We start from the raw sequence: 18,595 nt of genomic DNA on the forward strand, positions 1-18,595 counted from the left end.
AAACAGCAGAGGTGTATTTGGAGGGCTAATATATAAGGGTGCCCATGTTTACGGATTTAGGGTCGTACCTGGTGGGTTCCTTGATAATTTGTGTGAGATTGAGGGCATCTAACTTAAATTGTAGGATGGCCAGGGTGTTAAGCATATCCCAGTTTAGGACACCTAACAAAACTAACTCTGAAGATAGATGGGGGGCAATCAATTCACATATGGGGTTCAGGGCACAGCTGGGGGCTGAGGGGGGTCTATAGCAGGCGGCAACAGTGAGAGACTTATTTCTGGAGAGATTCATTTTTTAAATTAGAAGCTCAAACTGTTTTGGCATAGACCTGGAAAGTATGACAGAACTTTGCAGGCTATCTCTGCAGTAGATTGCAACTCCTCCCCCTTTGGCAGTTCTATCTTGATGGAAAATGTAGTTGGGGATGGAAATCTCCGAATTTTTGGTGGCCTTCCTAAGCCAGGATTCAGACACGGCAAGGACATCAGGGTTGGCAGAGTGTGCTAAAGCAGTGAGTAAAACAAACTAAGGGAGGAGGCTTCTGATGTTAACACACATGAAACCAAGGCTTTTACGGTTACAGAAGTCAACAAGTGATAGAGCCTGGGGACACACAAGGCCTGGGGACACACAGGGCCTGGGTTAACCTCTACATCACCTGAGGAACAGAGGAAGAGTGTGGTGGGGACAGAGAATAAAAGGACCAGATTTCTGAGCGTGATAGGATAGATTCAGGGCACAATGTACAGACAGGGGTATGGTAGGGTGCGGGTACAGTGGAGGTAAACCTAGGCATTGAGTGACGATAAGAGAGGTTGCATCTCTGGACGCACTAGTTATGCTGGGTGAGGTCACGGCATGTGTGGGAGGTGGGACAAAATAGGTATCTGAGGCATGTTGAGTGGGACTATGGGCTCCGCAGTAAAATAAAACAATGATAACTACCCTAAACAACAGTATACAAGGCATATTGACATAAAAGAGAGACGTAACGCAAGGCATAAAGCAATCATAGGTGTTGATTGGGAGAGCTAGCTAAGACAACAACTGGTAAGACAACAACAGCAAATCAGCTAAGGCAACAACAACAGGTAAAATTGTGATAAATGGGCAGAGAGGGTCAGTTAACCACACACAGGGCCTGAGTTTGAAGCTGGCCCCGACAGATAAACAAAATGGAGTACCGTGATTAATGAACAGTCTAGCATGCATCAGTTATGTAGCCAAGTGATCATAGGGTCCAGTGAACAGCAATAGATGAAACAGGGAAGCCGCTAACCTGCAAAGTTCTACGCTAGCAAGCGGGAAACACGGCGTTCATAAAGTTAGCAGGCCGGGGCTAGCAGAAACGTCTTCACTGATGTCCGGCAAAGGCTGGTTGAGGGCACATCCGACGGAATTACGTTGGCAGACCAGTCGTGATGGATCGGCAGGGCTCCGTGTCGACAAAGGGTCCAGGCCAATTGGCAAAAGAGGTATTGTAGCTGGAGTAATTTCATTTGCTAGCCGGGAGATGCACCTGGCTCAAGGCTAACTAGTGCTAGCTTCGGGACAAGGGCGTCAGCCACTATAGCCACTCGGTAGCAGCTAGCTAGCTGCGATGATCCGATGAAAAGGTCCAGAGCTTACAGCAGGAATCCGGTGATGTAATGGATTCTAGTCGTGTTAGTGAAGAGTCCGGGAGGCATCAGCTGTGTTGCCGAGTGGTCATAGGGTCCACTGAGCAGGCCGGGAGATGGGCCTGGCTCAAGGCTAGCTTCGGGGCTGGGCCACTCGGTAGCAGCTAGCTAGCTGCGATGATCAGGAGTAATGGTCCAGGGCTTAAGGCAGGAATCCGGTGTTGTAGTGGAAAAAAGCAGTCCGGTATGCTCAGGGTTGATATCGTGCTGTGCAGACTGGCAAATATTATCTAGGCTAAAAGCATCTGGTGTCTGAGCTAAAGGTTAATAGCCGCTAGCAGTGGCTAACAAGGACTAAATAGCTAGTAGCTAATAGGCTGGTTAGATTCTGATGGCTAGCTTCTGATGGAGGTTCTAGCTATAATGTCTTAAAATAGCAGATTCGTATCACATTGGGTGAGGCGGGTTGCTGGAAGGTATATTTAATTTAAAAATGGAAAAAGAGATTGAAATATATTGAAATATATACAAAAAAGACAATGGAAATATTTACACAGGACAACAACAAACAACGTCTTTACTGCTACGCCATCTTGGATTCAACCTCTCTCTCTCTCTCTCTCTCTCTCTCTCTCTCTCTCTCTCTCTCTCTCTCTCTCTCTCTCTCTCAATTAAATTCACTCTCAGTTCTCTGTCTCTCAATTCAATTCTCTCTCTACCAATTATTTCTCTCTCACTCTCAATTCTCTCTCTCTCATTCTCTCTCTATTTTCTTATCAAGGGCCCTGAACCAGTTTTTGGACATAAGACCCCCACAAGGGGGCAGCAGTGTCTGAAGGAAACAGTGCCCATATAGAGCAGCAACTTCTGGCACAACGATTCCATTTGATTTCATATTAGAATAAGCGCTTGAGTTAGCCATTTGTAGATAACATGTTCAAGTGGTTTTGTCTCTGTAGCACAGAGGGACAAAAACTACTGCCATCAGCGCAGACTCCCTATTTGAGGAACTCCTTACTACAAATATACAAAGACTGTGCAAGGGTGTCTCAGGGAGAGTTGGGATATGCAAAAAACAATTCACACGTATAAATTCACACTTGTACACACTTGTACACGTGTGAAATAGGACAAATATAAGTACCCACCAAATTATAAGACAGGTGAGGACACACTATGACACACACCATCAAGTCAGCACGCCGGTCTTGTACACCATACATGATCAGTACATCACAACAGCAGCATTCATAGAAAATCTCAAGCTGTAGCCAACGTCCTGTCAACGAAACAACAAAGCAATCCCATGGCAACATCATATTCTTGTCAGTGATAACATATAGCCTACATACGGTCAATTATGTTAATTGCCTATACATTGATCATCAATATGTGGTATCTCTAGGGCTCAGACAGAAGATGACCCCTTGGCCCTTGCTGATCCCACTGCGTTGAGCCCAGTCCCATTGGGCTTGTGGAGGATAATGAAGTTGCTCCCTAGAACACTGATCTAAATTTTTCATTTATCCACTAAGTTCAAGGTTTTGGGGAGGGTAAGCTGATCCTAGACCTGTCCCTAAGAACCACGACTCAAAAGGGCACCATGGCGCTCTCCCGGAAGCTTGGCTGGCATGTAAAACCTGCAGGCCACTACAACAGGAACAAACTCCGTATGAATGAGGCCCTAACTAACGGCGGACCACGCGGATCCTATCCGTCACACTCTGTAGTGACACTCTCTCCCACGGCTGACACTTCCTCCCGAGCGGGATGGGACACACCGGCAAACCCACCCTTCTCCTCCTCCTAGTCCTCTTCCCCCTGACGACGACGATGACGACCCCCACCAGCATAGCTAATGTAAGGAGGAGACATGCAGCGAAGAACAGCAGCAGTTTGTTCTCTGAGATGCGAGCGCAGATGGAACACACCGCCCTGCGGTCAATGATCCTACAGGAGGATGTCACGTTGTTGCCAGGGAAACCGCTGCGCTCGATGATCTCTCTGTAGGTTGCGATGGAGGCTTTGGGTCGGGACTTGTGGTGGGAAGAGGTGAAGAGGCCGAACTCAGGGACGTGTCGATCCTGCAGCTTCCAGACGTAGAAGCCCTTTAGGTTGACTCCATCCAACTGGCGAGCTGGAGAGGAGCAAAAACAGGGAGAGGTTGAGGTCAGAATCCCTCTTTTGACATACAGAAAAGCAATGTCAACAGAGAAGCTGTAGCCTATTGTGGCTAAAGTACTGCACAGAACGTTTAGTTCAGTACATGTTCTCACTGGGATGAACTTTATGAGCTCAAAGGTTTCTTATACAGTAAAGTCCAGGAGTTTTATGAGGGGGCTCATGTGATACGGCTGTGTGCTGTGGTGTGTTAGGTAATGAGCTGTGAGAAAAGTCACCTTCGACCTCTCATACTTAAAGCTGCTAATGAGTGCCCTACTCTACCTGTCTGCAGAAGAAACTGCAGAGAGGAGGTCTGTTTATTTCAAACAATAGAAGTATAAGTATAGAACCTCCAGGCTATTTCTGATAACAACAAATTAGTGGGTTATCATTGGACTGGAGTTTGGGGGTTTGAAGGGAGTTTGAGGAGGTTAGAGAGAGGCTCACCTTTGAGGGCCTCCTGTAGGTAATTCCTGATGTAGTGCTGCCTGAGCAGATCATTTACAGGGGCCTGGTCATCTACCCCACTGGCTGTGACTACAACAGGCAGGGCCCCTCCATACCTCTCCTTCACCCAGCGCAGCACCCTCCGGAGGCCCCAGGGGACCACTGCCTGCTCCAGACCAGAAGAGGCCCAGGTGTGGTCAGACATCAGCAGGCAGCCATGGTCTGGAGGTTGCTGAGGGTTAGGTGGGGCAGTCTGAGGAGACTGGGGGCGTGGTGACACGAGACGTGTGGTGAAGTGGTTCAGTGCAATGAAGCCCAGCGCCCCTCCTAGCTCCTCTTTTTCCCTGGCGGTGAAGTGTGGTAGTGGGGATCCAGGGAGGCCCATCACCCTTGCCCTCTCCTCCAAGTACGTCCTCACCTCTGGAGGGTACCTACCACTCTTACCCTCCCCCTCTCTGCTCCCTAGTAGTGGGTCTAGGAAACGACCAAGCTCAAACAACAGGAATCTCTGAGCGGCTGTTGCATGTGACTCCAGGAAGGGGTTGGCGGGTTCTACCCAGTCTGCGTGCAGAGCCAGGGACACCAGTCCTCCCTGTTGGCTGAGATACTCCCTCTCATAAAGCCTCCAGGCCTTAGCGTGGGCCAGGAGGAGATTATGGGCTGCCAGATGCTGCTCCTCCCCGATCTTGTAGGCATCCACTAGTCTGTTGGGCTCATTGATGGTAATCCAGTAGCTCACCCAGGGCCCCAGCTCCCTGTAGCAGAGGGCTGCGTATCTCTGGAAGGCCTCCACCGTGCTCTGGTTCAGCCAGCCGCCAGAGGCATGCAGCGGGCCGGGCAAGCCCAGCAGAGGGACTCTGTTAGTAGGGTAGTAGAGAGTGACCACAGCCTCCAGGCCCTGCTTGCGGAGTTCGGTGAGGAAGCAGCGGTAGTACCTGTTAGAAAGAGTTTGAAATGCAAAGGGTGTATGCATACAGGCGTGCATTTTAGTGTGTGTTTGCATGTGTGCATGTATGGTAAACATTTGAATACACATTATACAGTTGTTGTCTCTACCTTAGGGCCTCTGTGTCCACATTAGACAGATCTCCTTGGGCAAGGATTAGGGACCAGTTGAGGGCGAAGAGGTAGTGAGATGCCCCTGTGGACTTAAAGAGGCTCACGTGACCACTGATGGCCAGGTAGTCAGTGCACTGTGCCCCCCTGATGTGGAGGTTGACTCCTTGGACAGGACGCAGTGCCCCATCCCCTGTCAGGTTCCAGCTGTACAGGTGGGGGTCGGTGAATTGAGGGGAGAAGGGATAGAAATTGACCTTTGATAAAAGAAGAAATATATCGTTTTTTGTTTTTGTTTGCATCATCCAGCTTGCTTATTGTTCTGTTTGAGATCAAAAGCAAGGAAGGCAGAGCAGTTTTGCAAAATAAAATCACCCTCTCTTTCCTTTCTCCTGCCTCTCTCGTGTCCTTTCTTCTCCTTCTTATCCCCTCACCTGTAGGCTGGAGTCGGCCACACCCCATTGGAAGTCACATGGGAAACGCCCTTTGACCTCTCCGGTGATCTCATCACTGAGGAAACCGTTGTCCTTGATGACCTGCCTGTAGAACAGAGCAGTGGTCTTGGGAACCCTGGTTCTGTTGACCTGGCTGAAGTCTAGGTAGAACAGGCCTCGTCTCACACTGTAGCCGTAGTTCCACTCAAAACCATCCACCAGAGACCAGGCTGTGTAGCCAAACACTCTGACACCGTCAAACACCATCGCTGGACACAGACAAACACAGAACGAAGGAGATGTTACCAAAGAGGTACAAATAGCACAACAGTTCAGGTTAAATGTATAGTACCAGTCAAAAGTCTGGATGCACCTACTCATGCAAGGGTTTTTCTTTATTTTTGCTAATTTCTACATTGTAGAATAATAGTGAAGACATCAAAACTATGAAATAACACATATGGAATCATGTAGTAACCAAAAAACTGTTAAACAAATCAAAATATATTTTAGAGTCTTCAAAGTAGCCACCCTTTGCCTTGATGACAGCTTTGCACACTCTTGGCATTCTCTCAACCAGCTTCACCTGGAATGCTTTTCCAACAGTCTTGAAGGAGTTCCCACATATGCTGAGCACTTGTTGGCTGCTTTTCCTTCACTCTGCGGTCCAGCTCATCCCAAACCATCTCAATTGGGTTGAGGTTGGGTGATTGTGGAGGCCAGCTCATCTGATGCAGCACTCCATCATTCTCCTTCTTGGTCAAATAGCCCTTACACAGCCTGAGGGTGTGTTGGGTCATTGTCCTGTTGAAAAACAAATGATAGTCCCACTAAGCGCAAACCAGATGGGATAGCATATCGACGTATTGCTGCAGAATGCTGTGGTGGCCATGCTGGTTAAGTGTGCCTTGAATTCTAAAGAAATCACAGACAGTGTCACCAGCAAAGCACCCCCACACCATCACACCTCCTCCTCCATGCTTCACGGTGAGAACCACACATGTGGAGATTATCTGTTCACCTACTCTGCGTCTCACAAAGACATGGCGGTTGGAACCAATAATCTCAAATTGGGACTCAAAGGACAGATTTCCACCGGTCTATTATCAATTGCTTGGTTTCTTGGCCCAAGCAAGTCCCTTCTTCTTATTGGTGTCCTTTAGTAGTGATTTCTTTGCAGCAATTCATGCATGAAAGTCTGATTCACGCAGTCCCTGATTCACGCAGTCTCATGTGTCTGTTACTTGAACTCTGTGAAGCATTTATTTGTGTTGCAATTTCTGAGGCTGGTAACTCTAATGAACTTATCCTTTGCAGCAGAGGTCACCCTGGGTTTTTCTTTCCAGTGGCAGACCTCATGAGAATCAGTTTCATCATAGTGATTGATGGTTTTTGCGACTGCACTTGAAGAAACGTTCAAATTTCTTGAAATCTTTCGCATTGACTGACCTTTATTTTTAGCTTTCTTTAACTAGGCAAGTAATTTAAGAACAAATTCTTAGTTACAATGGCGGCCTACCAGGGAACAGTGGGTTAACTGCCTTGTTCAGGGACAGAACGATAGATTTTTACCATGTCAGCTCGGGGATTCGATCCAGCAACCTTTCGGTTACTGGCCCAACGCTAGGCTGCCTGCCGCCCCATAATAAGGATGGACTGTTGTTTCTCTTGGCTCATTTGAACTGTTCTTGCCATAATATGGACTTGGTCGTTTACCAAATACTTGGTCGTTTACCAAATCTTCTGTATACCACCCAAACCTTATCACAACACAGCTGGTTGGCTCAAACACATTAAGAAGTAAAGAAATTCCACAAATTAACTTTTAACAAGGCACACCTGTTAATTGAAATGCCTTCCAGGTGACTACCTCATGAAGCTGGTTGAGAAAATGTCAAGAGTGTGCAAAGCTGCCATCAAGACAAAGGGTGTCTACTTTGAAGAATCTAAAATCTAAAATATATTTTGATTTGTTTAACACTTTTCTGGTTACTTCATGATTCCATATGTGTTATTCCCTAGATTGGAAGTCTTCACTATTATTCTACAATGTAGAAAATAGTACAAATAAATAAAGGTGTGTCTAAACGTTTGACTGGTACTGTACTCTCTCTTGTTGACCTCCTCTGTTTTCCCTAATCCTGCCCCCCATCCTCGGCCTCCTCCTCCTTGCCCCCTTCTCACCTTGCAGCACCTGGTTGATGAACCTCTTCATCAGGTAGATGGCATCTGTATCCTCCCTCTCCACAGCTGCAGCTGAGAACCAGCCCCCCTCCGCCACCAGCACAGGCAGGTCCCCATATTCCAGCCTCACCCAGCCCAGCACCCGCCTCATGTCCGGGTACACAGTCTGCCCATAGTGGGCTAGACTCCGGCCCAGACGCAGGTTGTTAGGCCCAAAGGACAGGGAAAAGAAGTCAGCCGTTCCCCGCACCAAGTGTTTCTCCTCTGGGGTGAACTCAGGCAGAAGCCCCCTGTGGGTGGATCTCATGGATGCTGGGTAGTCCCCATCCCTGAAGATGGGATTGGCGAACCAGCCAAGCACCGCCTCCATGGACTGCTGGCAGAGTTCAATATTGACCGTTGTGGCTTGGTCTCTCTTAGGCTCCATCCAATGGGAACCCAAGACGATGGACACTTTACCATTCTGAGTCGGCCGGAAGTAGGTGTCATAGGTGTGCCATGCTTTGGCATGCGCCTGGAAAGGAAAATCAAATTAGAAATAAATCAAATGGAGGTCTGTTACATGCATTGCATTATGGCAGAGACATTACACATACACATACACATAGTACAGACATCGGACCTGTACAGTGTGAATATGCACTGGGACAGAGCTGATTATTAATGAAGCTGCAAAACTGTTGCTGTCACAGACTTTGACCCCCAGTGGCTCCTTTAAGTGTCCTGTTTACTAATCGCAGTCCTGCAGCTGTAATAAACCTCTCATGGCAGAAGTCGAACACACTTTTTAACAAGAGGTCAATGACTGCTAATAGCTGCTGAAGGAGCACAGTGAATATTGAATATCATGAAACCATTTGGATTAGTTTAACCTGATTGACTGAATAAAGCACAGCATGTACCATGGCTTTTCAAGTGTTATGTCTTCACTCATTTCCTTTGCAATGTCTTGAACCCAATGCATGACGCAAACATTCGCTGACGACATCAGCTGATAAATCCCACAGAAGTACGAAGTTCAGGAACAGGCTGTCTGACTAAACGTGGTCTTAGTCTGTACTATGGTCTGTTCAACAGACCCTTTCACACGAGTCAATCTATCCAAAGGGTTCTAATTTACAACTCAACCCCCTGACCCCCCTCCCAAATGGGTACAAATAATCCATTGCCCTTTGACACAAAACTAGGAACTTTTCTTTCTGAAATCCTAACCATTCCCATTGGAGGGAAAACAATAAACTGACCAAAGCTCATTGACTATGGGGCAACTTGGATCCTCTGACCCTTAACCCTTGACCCTGCCTTACCTTGATGAGGTTGTGGGCCACATTGAAGGGTGCGGTGGCGTCGCCTGTCTCTCCAGGCGCGTGCACCCCTGTCCCGTACCCCTGGACTGCCACCAGGTAGGGGTTGTGTATGGTGATCCAGTACCTCACACGGCCCCCGTACGTTCGAAAACAGAAGGCAGCGTATGCATCAAACAAACCCACCAGGGTGTCATTCCTCCACCCCCCATAGTGCTCCTGCAGGGCCTGGGGAAGGTCCCAATGGAACAGGGTGACCACCGGCTCAATTCCCCTCTCCAGGAGCCTGTCGAGCAGTCTCCCATAGTGCTCCACAGCCACCCTATTGGGCCGACCTGTGGCAACACCGTCGGGGAAGATTCGGGGCCAGGAGAGGGAGAAGGCGTAGGAGCGCACCCCGAGGTACCCCAGCGCCTCAATGTCCTCCTCCCAGCGGTTGTAGCCGTCACTGGCCGTGTCAGCGATACTTCCATCACCTTGGTGGGGGGCTGAGTGGGTGAAGTGATCCCAGATTGAGGGGCCTTTACCGTCACAGTCCCAGGCCCCCTCGGTCTGGAAGGCAGAGGTCCCCGTACCCCAGAGGAACCCTGGGGGGAAGGTCCCATGGAAGAAGGACTGGCTCTGGGTGAAGGGCTCTGGGGTGGTGGGATGCTGCCACTGCCTCCTGCCCTCCCCCAGGGAACAGAAATCTCCACGCCAGACCATCACTGTCAGGAAGAGCGAGAAAAGGTATGTTGCCATATTGGAGTCTGTAGAAGAAGAATGATCCTCTCCAGAGTTTTCCAAAATCCTTTAGAAGAAATAAGCTGGTCTCTGTCTGAGGGACTGTTTCTGTGTAAGTATCAGCGGTCCGGATGTTAAGAAGGTGAGGGATCCATGATGAAGATGAGAAGATGAAGGGATTGAAGTGAGCGAGTACAGGAGACTGAGACGTCTACATGTGGAAGCCAGAAGGTGTGCAATGTCCATCTGACAGGCTAACATGGTTGGACTTCCCTATATCTCTCTCTCTACCTCCCTCCTTTTCTCTCCCCTCCCTCTTTCTGACACATACCGTACACTGAACATGCACAACCACACTCACAAACACTGACTCATACACTCAGGAGCACACGCACTCGCACACACCTTTGAGGCAGACGCATGATAATTTTGTCAATGATTAGCTTGAACTAAGATCATCCTCACCTCCATGACTGAGATGTAGCTCCCATTTACTCTCTCTCTCTCTCTCTCTCTCTCTCTCTCTCTCTCTCTCTCTCTCTCTCTCTCTCTCTCTCTCTCCCCATCTCTATCTCACAATCACTGTCTCCTGCTAAATCTTATACTCTCTTCATATACTATCTTATACCTTCATTTTATTTTCAGCGATCTTACCGTCGTATTGGAATCATTACAACCTAATGGATAGTAAGGAAAAAAGCTGCTTGTTCTTGCAGCTATTCAAACCCAAGATGTCCTGTTTGAGAAATAGCCACAATAAGGTTGAGTTAAGGGTTTAGCTGTGGGGCACATCCACAAGATAAAACCCACATGTCAGTTGGATTCATGGAATCAGAGACAAATAGAATACAGTTTAGCCAGGGGCCACAAAGAATACTGGGGAAGAATTGAGCGTTCCCTATGGTTTTATGGCCAAATCAGTCCAAGCCTGGCCTCACTGTTATCCTAGATTTAATTAAAGATGACGACAGATAAAAACAGGCATGATGTTCCTCTTGATCTCATTCACTTCCGCAAATTGTGTGTGTGTGTTTGTGTGTGTGTGCGTGTGCGTGTGTGCGCGCGTGCGCGTGTTACCTATCTTTGATCTAATCTTAGGAAATACAAAATAAAACAGAAACAACTCCCCATCTGCCATATCCTTAATGTTGTTGTTTGTGTAGCTGTGAAGATGCCAGTTGTTGTAAAGTGGTGGTTGGAGATAGAGACACCTTATCATTAAATGTGTCACAGGCGTTATTAGGTTAGGGTCCATTTAGCTAGAGAATGGATATCCTTCACCTCTACCTGACCTGACATCAGCATGGTTGCAATGATACAGCACAAATGTAGGCCCACCCTCCCGAAAAGCACTGCACTAGTATGATGTACCTTTGAGCTGACTGGCCTAAACTTGATCAAGTATATCAAACGGGAGATCAGCGATGGTATATGGTGGGATACATCTTGGGATGCTAGGCTGAAGCTATCAGTTCCCATTAGCGACTTTAACACTGCTGAATATGGGATGAAAATATGCATTATGGTGCACTCTCTTGGAGAAGCACATGAATCCATGTGTCAGAGGGAGAGAGTAGCTCAGCAAGTCAGCAACGCGCCGGGCCCAGGGAGGAGTGAAGTGGGAGTGTTTAGAAGCACACTGTGAACATGACAAGGGGTCAGACTTGAAAACCCGAATTTTCACAAAGGGGGTTCAGCCAGGATTTGAACCCTGGACCGCTCGCACCCAAAGAAAAAGCCATACTCCTAGACCAACAAGCCCTGTCGTTGAAAAGGTGTAATGGGTGGCTATTACAATACCCAAGCTTTTCAAGATCCGCAGGGTTCATTGGTCTAGGGTATGATTCCCCAACTAGTGGCCCGAATTTGGCCCGCGGCTGGTTTTCTGAGCAAATTATTATTATTAGTTTGTTTTTTTGTTGATAATTACATTTTTGGACATTGAAGACTGTAAAAACACCAGGAAATCAGCTCCAACTGGTTTTCATTTTGGAAATCTGTTCCCAAGTATTCCCCAACGCTTAACAGAGAGACGTGATCGTTTACAAATTATTCATAATAATTGGATTTATATAGTGCTTTTCCACCAATATAGGTACTCAAAGCACTTTACATAGTAGAGGGAAACTCACCTCAATCCCCATCAATGTACAGCACCCACCTCAGTGATGCACGGCGACCATTTTTGTGCCAGAACGCTCACCACACATCAGCTATCAGGTGGAGAGGTGAGGAGTGATATTTAACAATTAGGAATGAGGGGGATGATTAGGTTGCCATGATGGAATGTGGTCAGTTTGGGAATTTAGCCATTTTGAATGAGTACAGAGTCAGGACACCTGTTTTATAACATCCTATCCGAAAGACGGCACCCCACGCAGGGCAATGTCCCCAAATGTAATCAAGGTTTGAAATGATTACGTTTTAGTCAAATATTATATATTTCTGGGCTTCTTGCAGTCCGTTTGCAGTCTAAAACTATATATTTCTTTTTTTTTCAGCCACCCGACCATTTGCTCAAGAAAGAATTGTCCGGTGTAACCAATATCTTATGCAGTTGTTATATCCTCCAACCCTACCAATTTTTGTAAATCAATATAACAATAAGTTAGATCTACCTTAAAATGAGCTATGTAATATTCTTATAAGGAAGCCATGAGTAATATATTATCATAGCCTCTAGCTGTGCCAAATACACAGATATGTGGCCAAACTTAATTTCCTGTCAAGCACTCAATTCCATGCCCATCACTGTGAATAAAAAGGGAAGTGAGAAAGAGATGTGAGTGAAGAAGGAACAGGAGTTGCCTGCACATTTGAAAGGCCTGGTTTCACATGTCTGTTTCCCCTCTGCTCAACATTTACTGTAAGCTCAGAGAGAGGGTTAGAGTGAGCGTGATAAGGTGATAGGACGAGTGTGAGTGAGAGAAATCGCAAAGGTAAAGAGAGATTTATCTGAAAGTGAGAGACGAGCTGACTGTGACTGACTCAACATTATCTCAACAAACGCGTCACTTGAAAAGCCATAGGATACTGAAAAGACAGGTCAGTCTGCTTTCCCCCCCCTCTTTCTGTGTGCGTGTGTGTTGCAGACCTGTTTTCAAGACATTTGTGAGTTTCCGTACTGTATTATAGACCAAAAATGAGTCTATTTAAGAGTATATAATAAAACAAGGAAGCTCCTTTTTTTAACGAATACCCTTAGAACACGACAAGTTGAATAACATTCATATCAAAAACAGGAACCAAAACCTTTATTCACATTCTAATGGAAGCCTATTGATTTATTATGATTCACAGCACACATGACACACAATGTTATAACTACCTCTTTCACACAAACATTGTTTGTTACATTTTCTCTTGTCCCTCAACAGAGATGAGGGCTGTGGCAGTCACCCTCTGGGCCGTGGCTGCGTTATTGGGAGTCCATCAGAGCACCCCCTCCTCCTCAGAAATCCATACCATTATTGTCAACCTCTCCTCCAAAAACATATCCGCTGTTCCCAGAAACCTACCTCCGTGCACCGAAGCCCTGGACCTCTCCCAGAACAACATACACAAACTTGGCCATGAGGATTTCCAAGTCACAACTCACCTGAGATTCCTCAACTTGTCTTGGAATGTCTTGGAGGATATCGATCCGGAGACGTTTCATCCCACTCCGCTCCTGGAGAGTCTGGACCTCTCACACAACCAGCTCCAGAACTTATCTGATCAACGGTACTTGCTGTTAGCGCTGAACCTCAGAGACCTAGATCTGACCTTTAACATGTTCCACACCATGACCCTGGGGGTGGAGTTCCACAGCCTGATGAAGCTGGAGAGACTGGGGCTCGGAGCAAAAATCATCAGGGTGGAGGATTTCATCAACATCACTGACGTACACCTGCAAACGTTGACCCTTCGTCTGGAGTATCTCACAGCCTATGAGAGTGGCAGCCTGAGTGACGTCCAGGCGGAGAAGGTCAGCATCGGCCTGACGAACAAACCCACCGATCGAAATCTGATCGCAGACGCCCTGTTGATGTTCAACGAGGTTGAGCTGATGGGTATGAACTTCAATGGCATGGTAGCCAGTTACCTGGTGGAACTTGTGAAGGAGAGAAGGGCAGTCAACACCACACATCTTTACCTGACAAATATGGCCATCACCTGGAAGCACCTGACAAACACCATAAACGCTGTGTTCGAATCCCCCATCATCCACCTGAGCACTTCAGACGTGGCCATCCACATTCCACCTGTGAAGGACACCCCAGGAAGAAACACGTCCCACACTAAATCCTTCTCTGCCAGGCGAGCGGGGGTGGTTAGCTTTTTCTTCTCCCTGGAAGTCCTCTGTAACTTCTTCATCAACATGCCGGTGGAGCGTCTGGCAATGACTGAGACATCCATCATACACATGACCTGCCCCAAGTTGCCCAGTGGGATACTGCAGCTAGACTTCTCAGATTGTGCCTTGGCTGATACGGTCTTCTCCAGAGTAGAACAGCAAATCACTGTAGAGTGTACAACCCTGAATAAAGTAAACATCCTGGTTCTGAGAGGGAACAACCTCAGGTCCCTTCAAACCCTGAGCAAGAGGGTCCAGAACATGATCTCTCTGCGTCACCTGGACCTCAGCCTCAACTCGTTGGTTTACAGCGGCCAGGAATGCCACTGGCCACCGAACATTGTCCACCTGAACCTATCTTCCAATGGGCTGAGTGAGTCGGTATTTAGCTGCCTGCCGAATGGCACTGTCAGCCTGGACCTCCAGAACAACCAGATCTCCACTGTACCAGAGACCCTGCTGGCCCTGGACTCCCTCCTGGCCCTGGACCTGAGTGCCAACCGGCTGAGGGACCTCCCGGTGTGCGCTGGATTCCCACACCTTAAGTATCTCCTTCTCAGGGAAAACTCCCTCCATGCCCCATCTGTGAGAGTTCTGGAGACTTGCCCTGTTCTACAGGTTCTAGATGCCAGCCGAAACCCCTTCACCTGTACGTGTGGCCTGAGGGGCTTCAGCGATCTGGGTGCTGGGACTGGCCTGGGCAGCGGACACCCTGCAATCCAACTTCTCCACTGGCCAGGAGCCTATCGCTGCAGCTATCCCGAAGCCTGGAGGAACTCCACACTGGAGGGCTTCCAGATCCCTGAGATCTCCTGCAATGTCGGCCTGCTGGCAACGGCCATCTTGTGCCCGGCAGTGGCTGTTATCATTGTTATGATGACTCTGTGCCACCACCTGGACATTCCATGGTACCTGGGCATGATCTGGCAGTGGACCCGGGCAAAGCACCGTGCCAGGACCCAGCAGGTCCGACCCGAGGAACTGGAGGGGGTGGTGTTCCACGCCTTTGTGTCCTACAGCCAGCATGATGCAGATTGGGTCAAGGACCAGCTCTTGCCTAATCTGGAAGGCTCCGGCGGGGGCCTCCACATCTGCCGCCATGAGAGGGACTTCGTCCCGGGGAAGACGATCGTGGAGAACATCATCCAATGCGTGGAGAGGAGCCGGCGCTGTGTGTTCGTCCTCTCTCGCCACTTCGTCCGGAGCGAGTGGTGCCACTATGAGCTGTACTTTGCCAGCCACCAGCGGTTGACCCGAGGGTCTGACAGTGTGATCCTGGTGCTCCTGGAGCCTCTGCCTCAGTACATGATCCCCTCCAAGTACTATCAGCTAAAAGCCATGATGGGCAGACACACCTATCTGGAGTGGCCCCAGGACAGGGGCAAGCACAGGCTGTTCTGGGCCAATCTCAGGGCTGCACTGCAGGCTGACCTGCCCACTGCACCTGTACGAGACGACATGGATGAGTGAGAGGGAGAGAGAAGATAAGACAAATTGGGGTAGAAAAATATTGATATATTTCTTTAATGTTATCTAGAAATATCAAAAATGATCTCCCATTTGTCAACTTTCCAACAATCTCACAATTATTTAGAACGTCTTTTTTTCTATACACTTCATAAAATGCTGCCGATTGGATCATCTCTAAATAATCTGAGTATCAAAGCCAATGACAAATTTTCAAACGTCGCTTTACACACGTGTGTTCTGGCTCTGGCCCAACCCATTGGTTTTTGGGACCAATCCATTCCAGAAATTGTTGTGGAGGTACTCAAACCAGTCTCATTGTGGAGAAGAAAAGTATGTCTGTGGGCGTGCCATAGCGTTTGGCCGGAGCAAAGAGTTTGGGTAGCCAGGCAACACAAAATGACCCAAAAATGAAAAATAAAACAGAATCCTTCCCAAGTACAGCAAGAACATCCTTTGAAAGTCATTATCTCATTTTAAGGCAAGTAGTACAACAAGGGGGAAAAGTACAGAAGATTTTACGCTCATGAGTAACGTTAGCACCACAGATTAACCCTAGAAAGAGGGAAACAAGTAATTTATCTCTTTCTAATTATTGTTATTTGGTCATAGAGGGGGTCAGGAGTTCAATTGTCAGGTCTGATGGAAGACGACGATGCTCTTCTGGGCACACAAGCGGCACAGCGAACAGCGTTTCACTGTGGACATTAGACTCATGAGCCAAATGTCAGATGTCCACGTGTCAAAGTTGAAGGGGTCAGAGGTAAGGGCAGGGATTGGATGAGGATTATCTTCTCATTGACACAGAAGCGGTGGAGGACAGTGTGCAGGTTCTCCGTGCAGAGTGACACCTGTCTCTCCATGGCCAGACGGAAGTCCTCCTTCACCCCCTTAGTGATGCCACACGTCACTGTACGGTGCCTACATGGCAGAGGAACACAGACAATGGGTGTGTTTGAGAAAGAAACGCTTTCTAACGTTTTCTTCACATGAATCATTTTATAAATCAGACACTGTTTATTTTTGTCCAAACCTCTATAGCAACAGTTGAGAAAACACAAATTTATCAATGAGAAAACTGTGAGAAAACACAAATGTATCAATGATAAAAATAAATAAAAATTAGACGACATCAAGGAAACAACTTTTCCTCACATGCAGTCTTCAAATTGAGTGAGAGTATCAGGTATCTTCCAAGAAGGCAACATTTTGACGGGAAGATTCAACAACGTCAAAAACAATAACACATAGTCAAACATGAATGTTCACAAATGCAATGACAACTAGAGATAACATTTTTTATTGAAATAGACTTCAAAAACATCAGTAACCACCACATTAATGGATGCAATGGGTCAAACATGAAAATATGAAAAAATATGAAATTTTCATGAAAACATGAAACATAAAACACAACAAGGACTCGATGAAAACGGCAGACAGAAAATTTAAATGAGGTTTGGGGCTGAGGGATGGAGAGAGTGTTTGGCGTAGGGGTGCTGGGCAGGGGTGCCTGTCGGTCGTCTGCACCCCAGGTAGCAGCAGGGTGTTTAATGTGATTTGAGAAGCTATAAGAGATAAGAGTTTTTTTTAAATAACTTTGCACAGTGAGTAGTCACCGCTCCAAGTGAGGTCAGAGAGTGTTAGCCTGCCGGAACCGCACCTTTCCTTCAGACTGTACAAATGATGGGTTAAGAAATTAACATACCAGACCAGAAAGACGTGCAGCTGCACATTTAAAGTGGTTTGAACTTTGAATCTCAACACGAGGTAGAGACGATAAACTCCCTTCCTGCACAATCACTGATATGGCTGATTAGCTGTCCTAAGTAAAGTGAATTTACGTAGGACCATTCTGTCACTCTGCTCAAACCATCGTATTATGCTATTCTCATCACCCCACTGGGGAGCCATCGACACGGCTGGCTAGTCTATCTTCAAAGAAGCATCTTCAAGAGTGAATGGGAGGAAAGTCAACTCTGTAGTTCTGTTCAAGACTACACAACAAGTCACCGGGTACCGGACAACTACGGAGAAGGACAACAGTAGAAGACTTGTCGGAACCATTTCGGACAATCAGAGCCTTACAAGCGTGCTGCCAAAAGCCCCAACTCCCTTTCCAAGGCTGCCTTGTTCACGTGAGAGATCCCTGGCGAACCCAGGCATTTCACATAAATACATTAATGATTTCTAGACATTCATGCAAAGTATATGGTTACTGTAGGTGAGAGTTGTTTCTGAATGTACCAATGTTAAGTGTCTCTCTCCCTCTCCATCTCTTCTTTAACAAGCAGCTATGTTGCTGTCATTCCGCTAGGGACCTGTTTTTAGCGTATTAAGTCCCCAGTCAATAACCGATGCAAAGTGTGTATGTTTATCCTGTTTCCCATTCAATTAGCTAGTAATAAATAATTAAACCAATTTGTGTAGTACTGAATCATAAGTAAGGCTCTGTTTTTTTCAGATGCAAGGTCTCGACTGCTCAGAATGATATAATGTGAGGTTTTGATTAATAAGTTGACTGTTTATAGATGTGATAGGTAAAGACCTTTTCGGGAGATGGTAACTCTTTAAAGAACTGCTCTCGTGGTGCCCCAGATCCTAATGAGTTAATTGTTACATGATTAATTTAATTGGGTAACAATTAAACATAGTTAGTTAATTAGAAAAATAACCGTTTTCAAATTAATATTAAAGTCTAGTCACGACACACGGTATCATGGACTCCATCAAGTACCAGCAGATATTAAATCAGAACTTGACTGCCTCTGCTAGGAAGCTTAAACTGGTCTGTGGTTGGATCTTCCAGCAGGACAATGATCCAAAGCACACCTCAATATCAACAAAAAAAATGGTTCACT

At 47.0% G+C, this 18,595-nt stretch overlaps 2 protein-coding genes across 2 annotated transcripts; one reads left to right on the plus strand and one right to left on the minus strand.

Moving 5' to 3' along the window:
• Window positions 1-2,086: 2,086 nt before the first annotated feature.
• On the minus strand, window positions 2,087-10,272 carry klb (klotho beta). Its single transcript, XM_046295320.1, has 6 exons — window positions 9,212-10,272; window positions 7,905-8,418; window positions 5,721-5,989; window positions 5,287-5,543; window positions 4,231-5,165; window positions 2,087-3,757 (listed from the first exon to the last, which is right to left on the minus strand). Exons 1-6 carry the CDS (start codon window positions 9,947-9,949, stop codon window positions 3,309-3,311), a joined length of 3,162 nt encoding a protein of 1,053 aa, XP_046151276.1. The 5' UTR covers window positions 9,950-10,272; the 3' UTR covers window positions 2,087-3,308.
• A 2,519-nt stretch (window positions 10,273-12,791) lies between these two features.
• Window positions 12,792-18,155, plus strand: tlr1 (toll-like receptor 1). The gene is made up of 2 exons (XM_046295321.1): window positions 12,792-12,976; window positions 13,309-18,155. Exon 2 carries the CDS (start codon window positions 13,311-13,313, stop codon window positions 15,735-15,737), a length of 2,427 nt encoding a protein of 808 aa, XP_046151277.1. The 5' UTR covers window positions 12,792-12,976; window positions 13,309-13,310; the 3' UTR covers window positions 15,738-18,155.
• Window positions 18,156-18,595: the final 440 nt, after the last annotated feature.

The sequence above is a fragment of the Oncorhynchus gorbuscha genome, linkage group LG13, assembly GCF_021184085.1.
Source record: "Oncorhynchus gorbuscha isolate QuinsamMale2020 ecotype Even-year linkage group LG13, OgorEven_v1.0, whole genome shotgun sequence".
NCBI lineage: Eukaryota > Metazoa > Chordata > Actinopteri > Salmoniformes > Salmonidae > Oncorhynchus > Oncorhynchus gorbuscha.

Bases quoted from the DNA above. Each gene is read 5' to 3' on its own strand.
- klb (XM_046295320.1), bottom strand. From the start codon at position 9,949: ATGGCAACATACCTTTTCTCGCTCTTCCTGACAGTGATGGTCTGGCGT. The intron at 5,166-5,286 runs GTAGAGACAACA...TCTTTCTAACAG, and splicing joins GTGGACACAGAGGCCCTAAG to GTACTACCGCTGCTTCCTCA. The intron at 3,758-4,230 runs GTGAGCCTCTCT...GCTCCTCTCCAG, and splicing joins CCTACAGGAGGCCCTCAAAG to CTCGCCAGTTGGATGGAGTC.
- tlr1 (XM_046295321.1), top strand. From the start codon at position 13,311: ATGAGGGCTGTGGCAGTCACCCTCTGGGCCGTGGCTGCGTTATTGGGA.